Source organism: Neurospora tetraspora, assembly GCF_033439725.1.
Source record: "Neurospora tetraspora strain CBS 560.94 chromosome Unknown B0H65scaffold_3, whole genome shotgun sequence".
Taxonomy (NCBI): Eukaryota; Fungi; Ascomycota; class Sordariomycetes; order Sordariales; family Sordariaceae; genus Neurospora; species Neurospora tetraspora.
The window spans coordinates 4,320,368-4,339,430 of NW_026944385.1; the positions used below are offsets into that span (position 1 = coordinate 4,320,368).

General features: G+C 53.0%; 6 protein-coding genes and 1 non-coding gene across 7 annotated transcripts; 3 read left to right on the forward strand and 4 right to left on the reverse strand.

The window, feature by feature from the left end:
- The first annotated feature begins 1,630 nt into the window (after nucleotides 1–1,630).
- On the forward strand, nucleotides 1,631–3,961 carry B0H65DRAFT_174937 (general amino-acid permease GAP1). The gene is made up of 3 exons (XM_062821424.1): nucleotides 1,631–2,508; nucleotides 2,568–2,777; nucleotides 2,858–3,961. The coding sequence occupies exons 1-3, from the start codon at nucleotides 1,805–1,807 to the stop codon at nucleotides 3,927–3,929; spliced, it is 1,986 nt and encodes a 661-aa protein (XP_062683490.1). The 5' UTR covers nucleotides 1,631–1,804; the 3' UTR covers nucleotides 3,930–3,961.
- Nucleotides 3,962–5,087: 1,126 nt separating this feature from the next.
- B0H65DRAFT_t185 lies at nucleotides 5,088–5,161 on the reverse strand. Its single transcript has one exon. It is a non-coding gene; the product is annotated as a tRNA-Val (tRNA).
- A 304-nt stretch (nucleotides 5,162–5,465) lies between these two features.
- B0H65DRAFT_492389 (uncharacterized protein) lies at nucleotides 5,466–8,565 on the reverse strand (the record flags this gene model as incomplete). The annotated part of the gene is made up of 2 exons (XM_062827750.1): nucleotides 7,196–8,565; nucleotides 5,466–7,136 (listed from the first exon to the last, which is right to left on the reverse strand). The coding sequence occupies exons 1-2, from the start codon at nucleotides 8,393–8,395 to the stop codon at nucleotides 5,466–5,468; spliced, it is 2,871 nt and encodes a 956-aa protein (XP_062683491.1). The 5' UTR covers nucleotides 8,396–8,565.
- Nucleotides 8,566–9,471: 906 nt separating this feature from the next.
- B0H65DRAFT_174983 (uncharacterized protein) lies at nucleotides 9,472–10,278 on the forward strand. Its single transcript, XM_062821425.1, has 2 exons — nucleotides 9,472–9,983; nucleotides 10,046–10,278. The coding sequence occupies exons 1-2, from the start codon at nucleotides 9,703–9,705 to the stop codon at nucleotides 10,230–10,232; spliced, it is 468 nt and encodes a 155-aa protein (XP_062683492.1). The 5' UTR covers nucleotides 9,472–9,702; the 3' UTR covers nucleotides 10,233–10,278.
- Nucleotides 10,279–11,536: 1,258 nt separating this feature from the next.
- B0H65DRAFT_174986 (uncharacterized protein) lies at nucleotides 11,537–13,981 on the forward strand. Its single transcript, XM_062821426.1, has 2 exons — nucleotides 11,537–12,936; nucleotides 12,996–13,981. The coding sequence occupies exons 1-2, from the start codon at nucleotides 11,868–11,870 to the stop codon at nucleotides 13,748–13,750; spliced, it is 1,824 nt and encodes a 607-aa protein (XP_062683493.1). The 5' UTR covers nucleotides 11,537–11,867; the 3' UTR covers nucleotides 13,751–13,981.
- Nucleotides 13,982–16,111, reverse strand: B0H65DRAFT_572252 (uncharacterized protein; the record flags this gene model as incomplete). The annotated part of the gene is made up of 4 exons (XM_062830503.1): nucleotides 13,982–14,591; nucleotides 14,909–14,942; nucleotides 15,156–15,584; nucleotides 16,064–16,111. 4 exons carry the CDS (start codon nucleotides 16,109–16,111, stop codon nucleotides 14,269–14,271), a joined length of 834 nt encoding a protein of 277 aa, XP_062683494.1. The 3' UTR covers nucleotides 13,982–14,268.
- A 1,601-nt stretch (nucleotides 16,112–17,712) lies between these two features.
- Nucleotides 17,713–19,016, reverse strand: B0H65DRAFT_175031 (uncharacterized protein). Its single transcript, XM_062821427.1, has 2 exons — nucleotides 18,414–19,016; nucleotides 17,713–18,280 (listed from the first exon to the last, which is right to left on the reverse strand). Exons 1-2 carry the CDS (start codon nucleotides 18,799–18,801, stop codon nucleotides 17,880–17,882), a joined length of 789 nt encoding a protein of 262 aa, XP_062683495.1. The 5' UTR covers nucleotides 18,802–19,016; the 3' UTR covers nucleotides 17,713–17,879.
- Nucleotides 19,017–19,063: the final 47 nt, after the last annotated feature.

Genomic DNA, 19,063 nt, shown 5'->3' on the forward strand with positions numbered 1-19,063 from the left:
TATTAGTAGTTTTAAATAATTCGTAGATTTTTTAGCGGTTATTATATATAGCGTTATTATATTTATATTCTTTAATAGCCGGGGGGTTAAAATCGGCCAATTAAATAATAATATCGGCTAATTAATTTTCTTCGGACCAGTTAATATTTTCGATTTCGTTATTAAGGTTTTTATTAGTAATTATAGAAATAGCATTGAAGGCTACCAGATTACAATAAATTAGGATTTTAATTTTGAAGCGTTGGAGGGATTTTCGAACTCTTTCGATATGGCAGGTAATTATAACTTTAAGGGCGTAATTAGAATAACGCAATTCTTAAGGCTTAGTAACGGTTAGTTCGAAGCCTTATAAATCATTAGTAAAGTTTAGGCCTTTAGCGTACCCTCGGAATTTATTATTCTACTTACGGAATTTTGAAGGGGTATCAAAGTAAAGTTAGTTAAATTTAGAAGTAGATCCTTGGATAGGAACATAGTTTCGGTCGTATAAGGGGTTATATAGATAGATTTTATACTTTTAAATATATTTGTGTAGTATAGGAATTACGAATTTATATTGTTAATTGTTAGATTGTACAGTTATGTGAATGTAGAGAATATAGGTTAATCGCTATATTAATCAAATATATAGAGTAGAAAGACTGTACATACAGGTTAGGAGATCCCAGAGTATTAGGAAGGTCTGCAGCGCTATTGGGGTAGCTGGGAGGCTAGTCCTCTTACAGAACCCTCGTCTTACTAGCTAGATATAGCCCACCAAATTGATAGTACCTTCTGTTAAGGTGAGAGTGGAGACCGTCATCTGCTCTTGGCGCCAATCCCGTGGGGCACTGGGGCCAGGGCGTTGAGAGTGGATCCTTTTTGCGAGCTTTCGCCGATAGTCGGGGATGGTGTTGGGACAGATTTGGGATTTTGAGTGATAACAAAAAAGGAAATTGCCATTCGCCCGTCCGTTGGTTTCTTTTCCAAGGAGAACTGAACCAAAGACTGGACAACATTCAACGGCCCGTAAATCCTGCCGTGCCGCAAAAGTCTTTGTTATCAGACACACACCCAAGCCCTATATTCAGGGGCAATAGACGTGGCAATAGACGTCTGACGGAATATCGGATTTATCCAACCCGGACTCGCAGCTCGCTTCCTCAGACCGGCCTTCTGGGCATTGTGGAAGCCCCCGTGGAAGAGATAACACATGCAGCCAAGCTAGACTAGACTGACCACTACTGCCCCCAGTGACGCACAGCAGGGGGGACAAGGTCAGACTCGGGAAGGAGGGGCCGAGGGAACCTAGAGGGCTCCAAAGAAGGCAACTCCCCAAAGAGGGACACTCAGAGTTCAAGACAAGACCAGGGTCAGTCACAGCCAGATACACGCAACCGAAGACACGGGTTTCCTATCGCAACTCTGCCTTCACTTGTCTTTGTTGGTTGCGGGGCAAACACCAAAACGAGAGAAGCTTTCTTTCTTCTCAAGGGTCAGACGGACCCATTCCGTCTTTTCATCAGTCGATTGTGCTTCTTCGGCCAAGCCTTTATTCATAGAGCTTGCATAGGCACCTTCAACCCCTTCCTATACTAACCCTGCTCGTTCATCAGGTTTTAGCCTGCGGTGAACAAGTGTGGTTCACGTACAGTGTAGTGTGTCAGGCCAACAGATATCTCACTCCTTCGATATCGACTGGTCTCCTTCGTTATTACCGACTTCCGACTTCACACCCTCTGTCACAACACACTCCTTATGAAGGAAACCCTCACGTCATCAGCGTCAATGTAACCAGCAAATCGACCACCATCTTCTTTCAAACATGACAGCATTCGATCAGGACATCGAGCTCAACGCTTACTCACACTCTCACGGACTCGGAATCAGTGGTAATGGTGGCGGTGGTCGACAACGCAGCATAGCCGAGGGAAGCACCTTCACCGTCGGCGGCGTCTCCCCATCTTTCCGGGCCAAGTCCTTTGCCGATGCCTCACCCGGCGGCTTGAGCCATGCCCGCTCAAAATCTGTTGTTGGTGGTGGTGGTGGCGCGGGAGGAGGCTTCCACGGCAAGATGAGTCGCTTCGTGGACTCCTTCCGCCGCGGCGACGGCACCATCAACGACAACAAGCCCGACCTCGACGACGACAACAACACCAGCTCCCACGGGTATTCTTCCCACAGCGTCTCGCGCGACCACGGCGGCACGCGGTACTATGATTTGCGCAAAGGTAACACCAAAACCGACATGCCCAGCCAGCTATATGCTAGAGACCTCAAGGGCCGGCATCTCCAGATGATTGCCATTGGAGGGTCCATCGGGACGGGATTTTTCGTTGCCTCCGGGAAGGTGTTGAGCGAAGGCGGACCGGCGAGCGTGTTGATTGGCTATCTCATCATTGGTGTCTTGATTTTTTGCACGATACAGGCCTTGGGCGAGTTGGCCGTTATCTTTCCCGTGGCCGGATCGTTTTCGGCCTTCTCGACGAGGTTTCTGGATCCGAGTTGGGGATTTGCTATGGGGTGGAAGTAAGTCTATCGAGTCTATGTGAAGATGAAAAGAAAAGCGACTGACACTCATCTTCTAGCTATGCTCTGCAGTGGATCGTCGTGCTACCACTCGAGGTATTAGCCGGCGCCATGACGATAGGGTACTGGAATAACGAGCTTAACAAAGCCATCTTTGTGACCATGTTCCTGGTCGTCATCTTCATCATCAATCTCTTTGGCGCAAAAGGATACGGCGAGGCAGAGTTCATTTTCGCCATCGTCAAAGTTACCGCTGTAGTAGGATTCATGTAGGTGCTCATCCACCCCCCTTCCCACTAGCCCGACCCGAAACCCGTCCATCCCCTCAGTTAGACTAACACACCCCAAGCCTCCTAGGCATAGTAATCAACATCGGCGGCACCCCAACTGAAGGCTACATCGGCGGCAAATACTGGACAGACCCCGGTGCCTTCCACAACGGCTTCAAAGGTCTCTCCTCCGTTTTCGTCTCTGCCGCCTTCGCCTTTGCCGGTACCGAGCTCGTTGGCCTAGCAGCCGCCGAGACCGCCAACCCGCGCAAATCGCTACCTACCGCCATCAAGCAAGTTTTCTGGCGTATCGCGCTCTTCTACATCGTCAGCATGACGCTCGTCGGTCTGCTAGTCCCATACAACGAGCCTCGTCTCCTCAACGCCAAAAACGTCGCCGACGCCTCCGCCTCACCCTTCGTGATCGCCATCGAATCCGCCGGCGCCACCGTCCTCCCGTCTATCATGAACGGCGTCATTCTGATCTCGGTCATCTCAGTCGGTAACTCGGCCGTCTACGGCTCCTCGCGCACGCTGGCTGCCCTAGCCGAACTAGGCGAAGCCCCGTCCATCCTTGCCTACGTCGACCGCCGCGGCCGTCCAGTCGTAGCTATTATCGTCACCATGGCCGTCGGCCTCCTGGCCTATCTGGCTGACGTGCCCGACCAAAGCGCCGTCTTTGACTGGCTCATCGCCATCTCGGGGCTCTCGTCCATCTTCACCTGGGCATCCACCTGCCTGGCGCACATCCGCCTGCGCAAAGCGTGGGCGTATAACCACCGCTCGGTGCAGGACATCGCCTTCCGCGCTCAGGGCGGGGTGATCGGGTCCTGGATCGGTTTTCTCCTCAACGTTTTGGTCCTGGTCCTCCAGATATGGGTGGCCATCGACCCTATCGATGAGGGCGAGCCGAAAATGACGATCAAAGAGAGGGTGAGCAGTTTCTTCTTGAGCTGCTTGGCGATTCCGGTGGTGATCGTGTTTACTATTGCGCATAAACTGTATTATAAGACCAAGATGGTGAGGATCGAGGATATGGATATTGATACCGGCCGCAGGGATTTTGGGCGACTGGGGATTATTAAGGCGCAGGAGAAGGAGGAGAGGATGGGGTGGCCTCGGTGGAAGAGGGTTTATCGGTTTATGTGCTGATTGTTTACACGGTATTGGGGCGGGAGGAGATGGGAGGGTCTGAGGGACGGGATGAGGGGCTGGAGGATAGCTGCAGCTGATGGAGTTTTGGGGATGAACTCGTGGAGGAGCGTCGATTGAGGGGGTTGGGATCGGACTGGATATGAACTGGATGCTTGGATATCAACGACGGAGATGCAAGTACATAAAAATGTAATAGTAATTACATATGATGAAGAAGGACTTGAGCAACACCTTCTAATGAATTGTCTATCGTGATGACTGGCGACAAGAATCGCGGCAATAAGGCATCTAGTCGAGTTCTCGGTGAAAGATCCGTCACGCTGCAATGTCCGAGATCGATATATGACTTTGTCGCCGAACATCAACGTTCCTATTCAAGATATCGTCGTCCAGAAGAAATTTCGAAGATGCCATACCCCTACCAACAACAAAATTCACACATGGATACCTCGTATGCATACTAAAGGCCTTCCCAGACACCTACCTACCTACTTGACATGGCGAGAGAATTCAAGCAGCGAAGAAGTCAAAAAATGCAGATGGAAAGGGAACAATTGCTGTGCGAATGAAGAACTGAGTGAGGAAAGAGAAGAAGACACGCCATGCTCGTAAGGAACAGAAATGAAAATGAAAAGAACGGTTGTGCGAAACGGGACTGACTGAAAGCAGAAAATATAATAGGTAGGCGCGATCATGAATGACCATGGCCCGGAAAAACTGACGATCTAATCGGAAAGCATATCTACCTGGCTGTTGCGAAGTGGGACTGGAGTCGGGTGGTGGAAGAAAAAGAAAATAGGTAGGCGCGATCATGACCATTGATCGGGCGGCTGGTCGGGGATGACGAATGAAGAATGAGGAATGGGGGAAAAGAACGGAAAGAAGAAAAGGGAAAAGAAAAGGAAAATGAAGAGGAAAATGAAGAGGAGAAGAAAAAAAGAAAAAAAAAAGGGGGTGAAAAAAAAAAAAAAAAAAAGGAAAGAGTACAAACAGAGAGGTAATGCAATACGCAGAAAAAGATGTAGGACATCCAGGCCTTGTCAAAGACATACAAAAATTCTCGACAATGGTTATGATCATCATGATCAACGGTCAGAAGGGGAAAGATGAAGGGCTGGTAGAAGAAGAAAAAAGCAAAAAAAAGGGTATTCAAGATGATCCGACCCAGGCTCGATCTGGGGACCTTCAGTGTGTTAGACTGACGTGATAACCAACTACACCATCGGACCTGTTGTTGTTGAAGAATCAGAAAGAAAATTTTTGGTTATGTACCGTGACTCGCGGACTACGGGTATCCCGGCCACAAAAGTTGCCACTGGTCGAGATCAAGGGGAGGACACACCACAGCAGCTTGTTATGGAAAGACATGGCCTTTGTAGAAACATATCATCATTCCTTCGTATATACGTCGTCATCAGCACTCGTAACTATTCATATCCCAATCCCTTATTGCCATCCAACATCCAAAAACCTCATTTCATATCCAAACCCTTCCACACACACACCCACCCCCTCCGCTCACCTCACTTCTCCTCAAAACACACTAACAACCCCCAACCCCCCCGCAACCGCCTTCACCCTGCTCTGAATCCTCAACGGATTCCCCTCAAACACCACAAAGTGCCCCTCCTCAACCTTGGGCTCCTTAGCCCCCAGCATCTTATACACATTCCCACTCACCAAACCCAACGCACTCTTCTTGCTCAGCTTCCCGCCTCCATTCGCATACGCAATACCCGCCAACAATCCCAGGTCCCTAACCAGCCAATCCTCCTCCAATCCGATAGCCGCGGTCACACCAGCATCGATAAGCACGTCGATAGCCGTGCCGTTAGTTAGCGGAGCACCGGAAAGCGCGCGGCGCTGGTCCCACGAGGTGGCGTACGATTGGAGCGGGGCAAGAACGACGCCGACTTGCGCGGCGGCAAGCTCGTCGGCGACGAGGTGCGATTCGGCGCCGCCGAAGATAGCGAGATGGATCTTGCTGGAGGTGACGGCCTCGACGTCCTTCTTGACGCGCAGGGCGGCGGCGATGATGTCGGCGTTGTGGATGGTCAGGACGAGCGGGAGGGAGCCGTTGACGACCTTTTGCAAGAAGGTGGACTCGGAGTAGATGTCGGCGGGCTCGATGGTCTCGTTCTTCTTGAGCTTGGTGGCAGCTTGGAGAAGTTTGCGGCGGAGGGCGCCGACGGCCGCGGATAGGGAGGGTGTGCCCTCGGCTTCTTTGGCGTTGGGGTCCAGGCTGTAGTGGACGGCGACGTCGCTGGCGAAGATGGCGCCCTTGGCGAGGGAGTTGGTGGCGCCTGTGAGGAAGCCGACGCTCGTGCCGTGGTGGGTCGCGCCGTCGGTGAACTTGGGTGCCGTAATGGCCTTGGTGACGCCGTACTTGTAGGCGGCGTGCAGCTTCTTGGTGTCGAGGGTGAGACCGTCTTCGGCACGGGTGAAGACATTGACGTTGTCACCGTTATCAGTGGAATCTTCGGCGTCGATGGCGTTTAGGCCGATCTGGGAACCAAAGGCCGTGAAAGAACCGGTCAAGTGACCGTCCTTGAGCTCAATGACGGGGATCTTGGAGGTAGATGCCATGTGCACCTCATCGGCGCAGACGCCGACGCAAGTGACCTTGCCGTTGCGGATGACGGCGCTGTAGGACTTTGTGTCCTTGCTTCCGCCCTTGATCTCAATGTCACCAAGAACATTGGTGATGCCAGTGAAGACAACCGAGTTCATCCCTACAGGTTCCTCGGCAATGGTAGAGGTGCTCTCATCCGAAAAGATCAACTTGGGAACGGGCTTGTTCAGCTCGATAGGGTGCTCGTACTGGGCAGTCCCGTCGATCCACACCTGCACAGGAGTAGCGCCCACCTCGAGAGGATCACTGTCCCAGACAACGACATCGGCATCAAATCCAGGCTTGATCTTGCCGAGTCTGTTGCCAAAGCCGAGACGCTCAGCCGGAGCGGTAGTTACGGAGGCGAGAGCAGCGTGGTAGGGCAAGCCATACTTGTGGCCCTTGGCGGCCTCGAACAGGACGTGCTGGGCGTTGAGAACCGGGTTGTCGCTGACATAGATGGGCGTCAAGTCGTTGTCCCAGAGGTACTTTCCAGCAAACTCGGAACCGACGTAGGACTCGGCCTTGTAGTACATGTTGTCGGCAAAGATGGCAGAGGCAGGGGGGTCACCACCGTAGGCGCGCTTAAGGATCTGTCCGGTTCGTTAGCAACAGGAATGCCTCTTCTCTTCTCGTCAGCTCTGAAGCTTACCTCTGGTACCAAATAGGTTTGATGGGCATGATGAAAGGCCCGGACCTTGAACTTGAACTCGTTGGTGTGATCGACGAAAGCCTCGAGATCGGGGATGGTGTAGCAGTGAGTGTTGAGGTGAATCTGTCCGCGCAACAAGGCGCCAAGCGACTCCCACTTCAATTCCTGGGGAAGATATCCCTTCATGTTTTGCACGCCGACTGCAGTGGCGGCATCACACCAGTCATCCTGGTCGCGCACCAACTTAGTCGCCTGCTCAAAGGCGTGGCGGAACTCCCAGCTCTCGCCCATACGGCTGGTAGGGCCCTGTTGTCCAACCCTCCCGTAGACGCGCTTAGCGTTCTCACCGCAGGCCATCTTCATGAATCTCCAGTTGCGTTCGGGGTCAGCCAGCATGTCGGCAGCACTGGTCTCGTTGCGACCGTCGGGCTTGCCAACAGCCAGCTTGATGGCGTATGCCTCACCACCCATGTTGTTGCCCGAACCAGGAAGGATCAAGCTGGTGGTGACACCGCCAGACTTGATAACCTGGATTTGGTGGTCATTGGGCTGGATGCCGTCGATAGAGCGGACGAACGGGGTAATGTCCGCCGAGAGCTCGTTGGTATCTTCGTTTCCGTCAAGACTAGGCAACGAGTCTACGCCGGCATGGCTGTGCATATCGATGATGCCGGCGGTCAGGGGACGGCCCTTGGCGTCAAAGACGTGGGTGCCCTTGGGTAGACTGGAGGCGGCAATGTCGGACTCGACCTTCTTGATGAGGCCATACTCGAGGTAGATGTCGGCCTTGATCCAGCTGTAGCCCTTGCCCTTGCGGGCATCGGCAGCAGAGGTGCCCTTGGCCGGCTCTCCGACCCAGACGGTGGCGTTCTTGATGAGGGTAGGGGCATGGCCGTCGATGTAACGGGCGTTCTTCTCGCGACCCTCGCCGATGGGGTCTTGGGGCTTCTGGCGCAGCTTGGAGCAGGTGGACAGGTCGTCGTGCAAGCGTTGCACCGACAAGCCGTGGACCGTGACGTTGCCGTTAACGGGCTCGGAGCGCGAGGGGAGCTGTCTCCACTGGGCGTAGGCGATGAAGCCCATGCAGGCAACCGCGAGGAACTTGAGGCCTCTAGACCGGCGCATCTTCTTCCTCTTCCATGCCGGAGGGGGAGGCGCTACGGCGCTGTACGGGGGCAGCCCGCCGCCCTTCTCGTCCATTGTTGGTGTTGCTTTGTTTTGTTTTGTTGACCGTGATACTTAAGGTAGGTTTCCGGCCGTTGCGGACTGTTGGACAAGACTGAAGGAGCGGAATGGCCCGGGGGGGAGGAGGTTGGAAGATTGAAGTGCCGCCTCACGGGAAAAGGCCAAACTTGTATAACTGCCTATGTGCCAGCCGAGGTGATGCGACACGCGGACAGCTCTCAACAACTGTGAGGAGTAAAAGCGGGGAGCTCACCGATTTGGCGCGACACCATTGGCCAATTCTCAGTCCAGCTGTCCAGGTACCCGCCCAGCCGCTGTCCCATCCTTGGTCGATTCGTCATCCAATCGCTGACTGCCTACAGGACCCAATTCGGAAGGTGCGCGGGTCTCGGCATTGATAATGTCAATGTAGCGATTACCGGGCACTAACAGCCACACGACTTGGAGTGGCGGTTGAGAGTTAGTGTACGTTAGGCTTTTCTGCATGCACAACCAAAGGCTTTGACAATGGCGCTGTTTGTGCTCGGACTTACGATGCGATAACCTCACTTTACATCGTATTTCCATTTGTCACAGTCAGAGATCCTCGACAGTCGACACCACCACCACGGCAGTCCGATGCCTATTACAAAACTTACCGAGGAGAAAGAAAAGCAATGAAACCTTACTACTCTGACTCAGCAACGTCGTCACCATGGAATGCGGCCACCAGGCACGGCGTATCGCGGTGCTGCCAAACCGCGTTTACTTTGCGGTGCGACGACGGCGACGGCGACCAAGTTACCACGCACGACATGCCTAACCTACGTCTCTGTGCCACGGAGATGCGGTCGACCATTCACCACTCTTTTGTAGCTTAGCTTCCAGCCGATGAACGAGGGCAGACTGTGATCATTACGGATTCATCAGCCAGCTCCAAGATACCCTGAGAAGATGGCTCCATTTGAAACTCTCTCAAGCAATTCTGACCTTCCGGCTCGTCTGGGTTGATATTGTCATTACCACCAGGCAATTCCAGGTCTGGATTCAAGACAATGGGCCACGACAGATGCCGACGACACGGGCACACTTGTCTTACCACCTGCCTCAAGTTGCGAGACACAGGAACATTCAGGTTTAACAACAAATGGTTGGGTTCCCGCCGTCTTTGAAGCCTATCAACAGGCCCTTAGGTCAGATGGTACCTCGACTTCTTCGCGGCCATGTTCACAAATCTTCGGACTCGAAGAGAAGAGAAGCGACGGAAACCCTTACCAACCCTTTTCTGCGCAGCCGAATCCAATCCAGCGTTTACTCATCGGAATCACCGAGTGGAATAGACAATGCCCTCTTCCAGCACCACCCGAATCTTGCTATCCAGCTGTCTATGGCCCGGCTTGGCCTTGGCCCTCCCGACACCTTCTCCTCAAACAGACATCTTGAGCACGAGGTCAAAACCACCTTCACTTCAATCATCGTGGAATATTATGGGCGCTCTTTTTCCCTGCGTCTTCATCATCATTGCCGTCTACTTTCTCGCGGAACGTTGCTACGTACGAGTGAATCGTGGTTTTGACCAGGTCGAATTTCCTCAATGGCCCTCCTCAAACTTGAATGAAGACGGGTATGTCAGAGAAGGCCAAAGTTAGAGCGTTTCACCCACTGACCCCACGTCACCATTCCTAGCCCTGACTATCAAGTCGTGTGGTTGTCAGATATCCTGGGTGTTATGGTGACGAGTGATAGGGAGATCGTCGGTATGGCTCGTCGGCAACCCCCCGGAGAAGAAAGTTGGTCTGGGACAACTACCACTTCCACTTCGTCAGCTTCATCAAACGCGGTACCGGTACCCCCAACGGTGTACGCCTGGTGATGACGAGCTTTGGACGGATTCGATCCGAGGTGGAGAGAGAAAGGGGCCGATACCCGAGATTATTCATAGTGTGGATGGCAGGCCAACAACATCATTTATGACGGAAGCCATGGGTTCTTCGCCTGTTATGGTCTACTGTGGTATGGTCAATTCCACATTCTGGGACCAACCTTGTTGGACACGATGGGCTGCACGTGAGAAAAACGCCATGCAGGGCCATGGAAGCGAGGAACCTTGTCCACCTGTTCGGGCTCCGAGTCAAGCAAGACACGAAGACGGGATGGACAATCCTGTTGGCCCACGCATCAACACAGTCGAACCGAGCTTGAAGATTGTGCTGTATTGCAAGGTTAATTGCTCGAAGCGACTTGCAACGTGCAAACCTGACAATAGACACGGCCTGCCCCGGCCAACCTGTTTTATCGGTCAAAGATCGGCGTGTGCCGCACAGAGAAAAGATGGTTCGGAAATTCAACGGGTCCATCACGTCTCCCTGGTCTCTAACGACGGTCAGTGAGCGTGGGTGACGACCTTTCCGCGTTGGCCATCGTCATGTATCGTGATCGGCTGATGGGATCAGCTTTGGATCTGCCATGACCTGTGCGCTTCCCGCCCATTGCCCACTATTTGTTCGCCCTACTTGAGTGGTGTCTTCGGACAAGTCCCACAACTCCTCAGAATTTGACCAGGACACGCGACTCAGCAAAGCATCCCGCAATGCCACTCCAGCCGAAACACTATCGAATTGCGCTGCAATTTGCAAACAGGAGCCGAGAAGACCGGATAAAGTGTCCTTGTCCCTTTTGGGGCGTAGACTTGGTGCTGATCGACAGCTAAATTGCCTCGAAACAGCAATCCCACTGTTCCATTGCCTTGTCTCTTCATCAGCCACGCCGCAGTCTCGCCGACCAAACTACTATCTGCCGCCAAATATCCGTCATCCCAAGCCGCGGAGAGCCCGCCAACGGCCATGATCAAAAACTTGGATTTGGTGTGATTCTGGGATCAAGGGTAGCATCCTCGTCGTCGTCGAGCTCGGGGTGCTTCATGGCCAGTGTGTCCCCTGAAGCCAAGCGGGAGCTACGGGGAAGTTGAAATTGGGGGCAGACTGCGCTATTCCGCCCTGGGCATAGCGTCAGGTACAGACCTCCATTCGACAAGGGCCGTCCCGTCGATCTTTACCGTGTGCAGTCCGTCCATTGAAGATTCCCCACTTTGCTTTTTTATGTACACTACGGTCCAGCCCCGGCCCACAACATCCTTGACTCGTCAACGCTGTGCTCGGAGGTGCTTGGCCGTGGTGACAGGAGGTGACAGGATGTGATTCCTTGTGAAAGATCCGGATTCTATACAGGACCCGTTTTCATCGCCTCTGGCTCCGAGCTATAATCCTTTTTAGTCCCCATCATCTCCGTTTCACGCTGCCAAATGCGTCTCGTCTGTTTTCTTCCTCTCTTTTCCGTTTCCTAACTATATCCCAATATCCAATTGATCCCTCCACTCTTTTGGGACTTGGATACGTGTCACTCGTTTTATACCAGCAAAACATCCGCTATAAGCATACCCAATGATCAACGGACAACTTCAACGAGATACCAACGTCCAAATATCACACTCTTTGTGACCAGCCGAGCCATGGACAATCAAGATGGGTTCGACCATGCCTTGGAAAAGCGGACGGTCCAGGATTTCTTAGACAAGCTCTTCAGCCCATGGTGCAAGGCCTTTCCCAAGACACCGGGATGTCCTACGCCAGTGGAGGCGCCGCCGCCAGCAACAACGCCAACACCAACACCAACACCGGCACCGGCACCGGCCGCAACTTCACTCCCTGCAGTTGTAGCACCACCTCCAGTCGAAACTAAGACTCAGCCCGCGAGTCCTCCCGTGGTAACACAGCCACCGGTAGTGGTAGCACCGCCAGCCACTACTGCTCCCGCAGTCGTGAAGCCTTCGCCAACCAGCATTACGCCGCAACCAACCAAAGGAGCCGAACAAGGGTCGGGATCGAATCCTGGAACGGGATCAAGTGAAGGATCTGGACAAGGCAACGGATCAGGAAGCGGCCCTGATTCGAATGATGCGGACAAGGGTAACGCCGGGAATGCGGGGAATGATGGATCTGGCTCTGGTAAGGGAGCCACGGGACCTGTCGGATCTGATAACGGCAACAACGCCGCCGTTCCACCACCGAGCGTGACTTCGGATAAAGCTGAAGTACAGCCCACGGCTACTTCAGGCAGCCATGCTGGGAATGGAGTTCTTGCTGGAAACGTTCTTCTCGCCGCCCCAATGCCAGTTGCGAGTCACTCATCCGAGTCGGGCGAACACACGGTTGGGGATGAGGGTGAGAATGATACCTCTAAGGATGGGGATAACTTGGTGCAGGGTTCTCAGCCTTCGGCCACTTCCTATCACTCAGCAATTCAACATAACGACCAAACTATTTCTACTACGCTTTCCACTGCATGGATCGCTGCAGGCACCCCAACAAGCATTCCGTCAGGAGAGAGCAGCGTCCCCAGCCAAACACCTGGATCTGATGACCCCTCATGGGTCAACCCAGACCTTACTCCCACCCCCGGCTCAACTCACCCACAAATGGGTGGAGGCTCAACCACAGGGAATAGCGACAGTCCCACCGTGGACTCGCCCAAAACCAGCAACACGGGTCTTGTATCTGGTATTGCCGGTGGTGTTGTCAGTAAGTCAGCCCATCAACCATCATCCCCCAAGAACTTCTCACTAACATCCACCCCTCAGCCATGGTGGTCCTCTTCTTCATCTTGTTTGCTCTCCTCTACAAATACCGCCGCACCGCCCCCGTCCAGAACTTCCTCATCAAGTGCACCCCCTTGAAAGTAGCCGCCTACACCAAGCGTGACAAGAGGCGATCCTCAATGGGCAAAGGCCTGCTCTACGAGGACGACGAGCCATCATCACCCACCATGACCGAGAAAGGGAAAAAAATTGACTACGGCACCATCCTGCCCGCCCCTGTCACGCAACCCAATCCTACCGCCTGCCGCTCCCCCACCAAAGCCACCCAACCGCCCGTCCTCGACACGACTCACGGTGCCAGGTCCCCAACATCGCCCGATGGATCGGGTCACAACCCGTTCGAACGCTCGTCCACCGGATCTGGAATGTCCGATTTCTTCCCGCAACCCCCCTCGCCCACGCACTCCAACCACTCGCGCGACGCGCGCAACAGTATCGACTCGCTCGGCGGCGTCAGTATTGCTAGCAGCGGTATCTTTTCCGCGTCTATGATGCCGCCTTCTACCGCTTGCAGCAACAACAGCTCCACGTCCTGGGCGTCGCCGCCGAGTACGTCGCATAGTCAGGCGAACCCGTTTCAGCCGTTGCACCCACCGAGGCAGTCGATGCTGATGTCGCAGAGGCAGTCGATGCTGGGGCAGGCGGGGTTGTCGAGCCAGGCATCGATGGGGCCGAGGGAAGGGCAGGCGGGTCCGTCGAATTGGCGGGATAGTAGACCAGATTCGTGGGGGTTTTGATCTGACCTTGAAAGAGAGAGGAAAAACGGATGATGAGCACACTCGAAGAGAAAATTTGGAAGGAGTGATGCATAGATAAGTGTCTTACGTCTTTTGCGATGACAATGTGTGACGGTCGTATATCAAGAAGCGCTTGGACCACGACTGGACTGTCGATTTGTTCCTTTTTTTGGATATTCCCCTGTCTGTTCTTGTTTTTCTTGTCCTTCAAAACCACCGAGGCATCATGTATGGGCAAGTCCTTGATCGTCGCGCTGTGTCTCATATACTCAAGCAAGGTCTGGTGGGATACTCGGCCTTTTGGAAGAATGCCTGAAGATTTTGATGGAGTCAATATCGGGGAATCAGATTTACGTCTAGGGCACACAAGACTTCGTCATTCACGCCTGTTTACCTTGTCGGCATCAATTTCCGTCACGTTAGTTATCTGTTAATGATATTGTGTAATGAAGTTACTCGATTTTAACCCTTTCCATGCTGTTCGCTACAGCATACACTAGAGATACCATGACCAAACTTCATTCTTCCTTCTCCGTTCCCTCTGCGATATGCAGGGCTTCGTCCTTGATGTGTTGCAGCGCGTCAGGGTCGGATAGGGCTTTGGCGATGGTCGAGATGCACTTGTACCACGGGTATGAGCGCGACGACGCAGTGGTGTCGCGTAACCTGGTCTTGGTGTCCGAGAGGTTGAAGAGGTAGGTGAGGATATTGGGGGCGTCGGCCTGGGTGGCGAGGCCGATGTAGGTGAATTTTTTGGTCAGGAAGAATCGCAGGTGCGACGGTTGTAGATCGGGATGAGACAATGAGGGGAGGAATGGGACGGGCTGCTCGTATGGTGTCTCTATGAATTGCTTGAAGTGAGGGGATTGCCAGCCAGCCGCTTATATAGGATCTCGAAGCCCGTTACGAGAGGAAAGTCCGTGCCTTCGGGGAAGACGACAACAAAGACGGCGTAGAGGTAGGATCGCCATGGACACAAGTTGTGGATGGTGGCGTCCACGTCGGGGGGAAAACTCCTCCCCTTCTTCACGCTGTGTATCTGTTTTGAATACCATGTATTTTTTTGATTACGCGGGGGACTGAAAGACTTAGGTATTTATGGACTTGGATTGTCAAGAATGCCGCTTAATAGGTATTTACTGAAGTTGAGGAATATACCTACCTCTAGGAACCACTCGAACATATCATCGATCTGAAACCACAGTAGGTCTGCCCTCGCAAACGTTGATACCAGTAACCTCAACGGACATTCCTCTTTCTCCTACTCAACGCCCCTTTACACTATACATGGTTTTCTTGTATGTTCACATCCTCTTCTTCACCGCCCCCCTTTCGTTCCTAAGCGGGACTCCTCCATAAGCCCTGCTCACCAGACAAGCTCCCTCGGAGCTCTCAAGCCATGTACCATCCACGCCGGACCCGGCAGCTGATTCACCGCGCACACCTCCTCATGAGCAGTTCCATTTCCCTCCAGGTCCAGCTCAGCCTGCGCTGCCACCGCCAGTCCCACATCCGCACCACCTTCCACCAAAGCCAGCAAGGTATGCAAGACCCTGTAGCCATGAAAGACACGTCTGGGGCCAGCTGGCGTGTTCATCACTTGAGAGTCAAGACCGACGAGAGAGCCGTGCAAGCACATGCGCCCCTCGTTAGCCAGCCGCTTGTGCGGCTTTGAACAACCCGTAACGACAGGGTAGTAGCTCGATTGCGCTCCATGTTCGTAAAAGACTATGAAGGAGACGGCGTAGAGATGCCAGCGCCAGGGGCAGACGTGAACAGTCGCCTCCGGTGTGCCCTCTCCTTCCTCGCGCTGAGAGGGGTGGAAAAGGACTTCCTAGACCGGAGTCATTCCGTTTACGTTAGGGGCAGCCATGCAGCGACTGTTAGGGTCGGCGCGGCGCCCTTGGTAAGGAGAAGGCGAGTAGTGCGCGGGAAGGCGGCCTTGGCTGCTATGTGCAGGGCTTCGTCCTTAATGTGTTGCAGCGCGTCGGGCTCAGAGAGCCTGGAGAGGGCTTTGGCTAGGTAGGTTTGGTTGAGACGCACTTGTACCAGGGGTATGAGCGCGACGACGCGGTGGTGTTGAGTAACTTGGCCCTGGTGTCCGAGAGATTGAATAGAGGTAGGTAGAAGTATGTAGGGGTCCGAAACATTATTTATAAACTTTGATTGTCAAGGATGGCGCTTACTATTATGTTACTAAACTTGAGGAATAGATCTAGGAACCAGTCGAACACCATCCCGTAAAGGATGCCCGATCACCTTCTTCACCATCCCTTCCCTTCCTAGCGGAACTCGTTTAAAAGTCCTGCTCACCACACACCATAACGCTCCCTCGGAGCCCTCATCCCATGCACCGGCCATGCTGGACCCGGCAGGTGAGGCACCGAACACACCTCCTCATGCGTCCCCAATCCCTCCAGCTCGATCTGCCCCTGCACAACCAGCCCCATGTCTCCGCCCCCTTCCAGCAAAGCCAGAAAGGTGTGAAGTACAGGAAGCCCACGATGTTGTCGACGAGCTCCCGGGGGAGTCGCGCGCGCTCGAAGATATCAAGAACCATTGTGTCGATGTCTGATGCGAGTTAGTTGGTGTCGGTACTTGTAAATATGATGCCGAAGCGGAAGGAAGAGAAATTGATCAAGACAGGAATGGTTGATGGGGTGAAAGAGGGAAAGGGATGAAGAATTGTGAGAAGGATATCGCGGATGTTATACCTTAATGTTTGGACTGTTTGTAATAGGACGCAGATATTGGTGGTAGACTGTTGGACGATGGAGGTGAAAATTAGGGTGAGAGAAAAGAGGGAGGAAGAGGAGACAGATGCGGGCGGGCAGGAGAAAATTTTATAGTAGGCTCCGGGTGAAGTTTCAAAAGGTTACCTATTTACCTGCACGTACCTTACGCAGTGAATGACTTTTACATTCACGCATCTCCTTGGCGGTTTTTGAGCGGCCCGTTCACTCCAGGTGCAGCTTGACCATGCAGTGAATGGAAGCCCGGGAGATCGACCAGTAGACGGCATAATGAGGAACCTTAACCTGCCGTGGGAATATCGTCTGCCACTGCTTGAAATTTCTCATACTGGACCCCTCATGAACCTGAAAGCTGGCGGGTAGCTCCAGTGAATGATGAAAGTCGGTAGGATGAACCTGAAGATTCTGCGATTAAGGCACCGCACCCCGCTGTTATATAAGGGATAAATTCTATTTCGTCTGCGTCCTTAAAACGAAAGATCTCGTCCCGCCCATCAGGTGATGCGTCTGCTTCAACAAGGGTTTCATCCTGGGCAGCAAATTATCCGTCATTGACAACAGGCCTATCTCATCTAGAGGTACTTAGGAATGAGTATTAGCGATTTGTACCTCTAGAGATAATACATGCCGGCTTGTGGTCTCGATCAAGGATGCGTTCTGGCTTTGAAGCTCCAAAGGGTGAAGGGCGATGCGGACCTGTAGGCGCAGATTTACATGTACGTTTCTGATGAGCAGACTGGATGCTTCTTCCTTGCCAAAGGGTGACCAAGTTTCGAAGGTAGTGCCGTCGTTTGTGCGAGAGGAAAAGCCTGGCACGGGTGGGATACACGTATGCTATTTCTATCATCATATCCCCCATTTCCAGCTTCTGGTCCACTCGTCAGCAAGCCTGCTGTCGGCCATTGTGAGAAAGGCGAGGCCCAAACGGGCAGCTACCTACCACTATTTCCTGGGAATCTCCGCCAGCTGTTTATGCACCGTAGCAAGCTTCGGACCACCTGAACCAGCAGGGAGGGTGCGCAACCGCTGGTGGGCAACCTGAAGCGCCTGGAAAACTGCCAGAGCTTCTGCAACTCGGTTGTCCCTGAGTAATTTTGAACGCCACGCCATCTCAGCTTGCTTGCCATGATCGTCGGTGTAGACATAGGATGAGATATAGGTATGTAAAAGGGACTGGGATGTGGGGGATACCAACCTCTCAAGCACTCGAAGTATGTCCATGCGCGCCGTCATCTTGATCCTCCGCTTCGTCGGAAGTTCCACTGGCCCCCATTTGCACCCTATTGTTCCTTCCTCAAGCATTGTAGAGGGATGTTACTCAGGTCCTCCCCGTTTTTCGCAACCATCAATGCAAGAAACAGCTGCTCCTCCCACTCCTACATCACCAAACAACCCGCTTCCTCCTTTTTCTTCTTGCTCTTCTTCCCTTTCTTTTTCTTCTTCTTCCAAGTAGTAGTCTCCTCCACCCTCAACACAACAACCGGTTCCCTCGGCCTAGGCCAGGGCAGACACACACAAGCAACCAGCGGCACGCTCGTGCAACCGGGGCCGCAGAAACAACTCCCGCCATAACCCACGTAATAATCCTGTCCGTTAAAGATACCCCTAATGGCTTGCAGCATCTTCCATCGGGTGTGATAGTGGTGACAGTCGGCGAAGAGACCCTCGAGGTATTTCAACCCGTCGGATCGGCAGAGGAAGTACTCGACTACGTCGCTGTAGGGAGGACCGGTTTTTATCGGCGGGTGGAAGGCGAAGGGGAAGGGCTCAGTTGGGACTGTTTGTTGTTTTGTTAGGTTGTGTGCGATAAGGCAGGATCATGAAGCATCCTTCAGGGACTGGGTCGCGAATAGAGAGAAGAGAGAAGAAAGGGAGAAGGAGAAAGGAGGAAAGAACAGGGGAAAACAAACCATAAACCCTCCACAACAACCAATCAATCAAGAAATAAAAGTAATCCACGCTCATGTACACCAAGTCCGAGTCGTAGACGAGGTTCGTCCAAATAGCCCAGAGAACCACGCTGGTGGCGTCGCTGATGAGTTTGCTGTAGCCGTGGCGGTCTAAAAGCGAGGGGCCGAATTGTTCGCAACGGGAAAGAACTAGACGGTGCCGCTGGAAGGCTTCCGGGCTTGAAGTTACGTAGTATGAGGAGCGGATGCAGCAGGCGCAATGTTGTTGTAGGTCTTGATCGAATGATGTTGAGGTTGATGTTGATGTCCTTTCTGGCTGCCAGTCTGCTGGCCAGATGTAGCTGGCGTACCGGATTCGCTCCAGTGGGTAGCGGCGGTTTCCTGGCATGTCTGTTGAGCCTTGTGAGCAATAAAAAAGCTACCTGTAGATGATGTTATGGCAGGAGATGAAGATCAATTAGTTCCAGAGCTGGATACACCAAGCTCAAATTTTGGGGTGGCATCTTAGACCAAAATCCGTCTGGACGAGATGATCAGCTGTGGTCTGGTTCTTCAAGTAACTCTTATACTTCCACTAATACCCTCAATGATTCATCCGCCATTCCCGAGTTCACTACCACCACGACATATTAAACACCGTGATGCCATAG

Coding starts and splice junctions, on each gene's coding strand:
- B0H65DRAFT_174937 (XM_062821424.1), top strand. CDS start 1,805: ATGACAGCATTCGATCAGGACATCGAGCTCAACGCTTACTCACACTCT. Junction 2,509..2,567: donor GGATTTGCTATGGGGTGGAA/GTAAGTCTATCG, acceptor CTCATCTTCTAG/CTATGCTCTGCAGTGGATCG. Junction 2,778..2,857: donor ACCGCTGTAGTAGGATTCAT/GTAGGTGCTCAT, acceptor ACACACCCCAAG/CCTCCTAGGCATAGTAATCA.
- B0H65DRAFT_174983 (XM_062821425.1), top strand. CDS start 9,703: ATGCCCTCTTCCAGCACCACCCGAATCTTGCTATCCAGCTGTCTATGG. Junction 9,984..10,045: donor TCAAACTTGAATGAAGACGG/GTATGTCAGAGA, acceptor CACCATTCCTAG/CCCTGACTATCAAGTCGTGT.
- B0H65DRAFT_174986 (XM_062821426.1), top strand. CDS start 11,868: ATGGACAATCAAGATGGGTTCGACCATGCCTTGGAAAAGCGGACGGTC. Junction 12,937..12,995: donor TATTGCCGGTGGTGTTGTCA/GTAAGTCAGCCC, acceptor TCCACCCCTCAG/CCATGGTGGTCCTCTTCTTC.
- B0H65DRAFT_175031 (XM_062821427.1), bottom strand. CDS start 18,801: ATGCCAGGAAACCGCCGCTACCCACTGGAGCGAATCCGGTACGCCAGC. Junction 18,281..18,413: donor GTTGTTGTGGAGGGTTTATG/GTTTGTTTTCCC, acceptor AACAACAAACAG/TCCCAACTGAGCCCTTCCCC.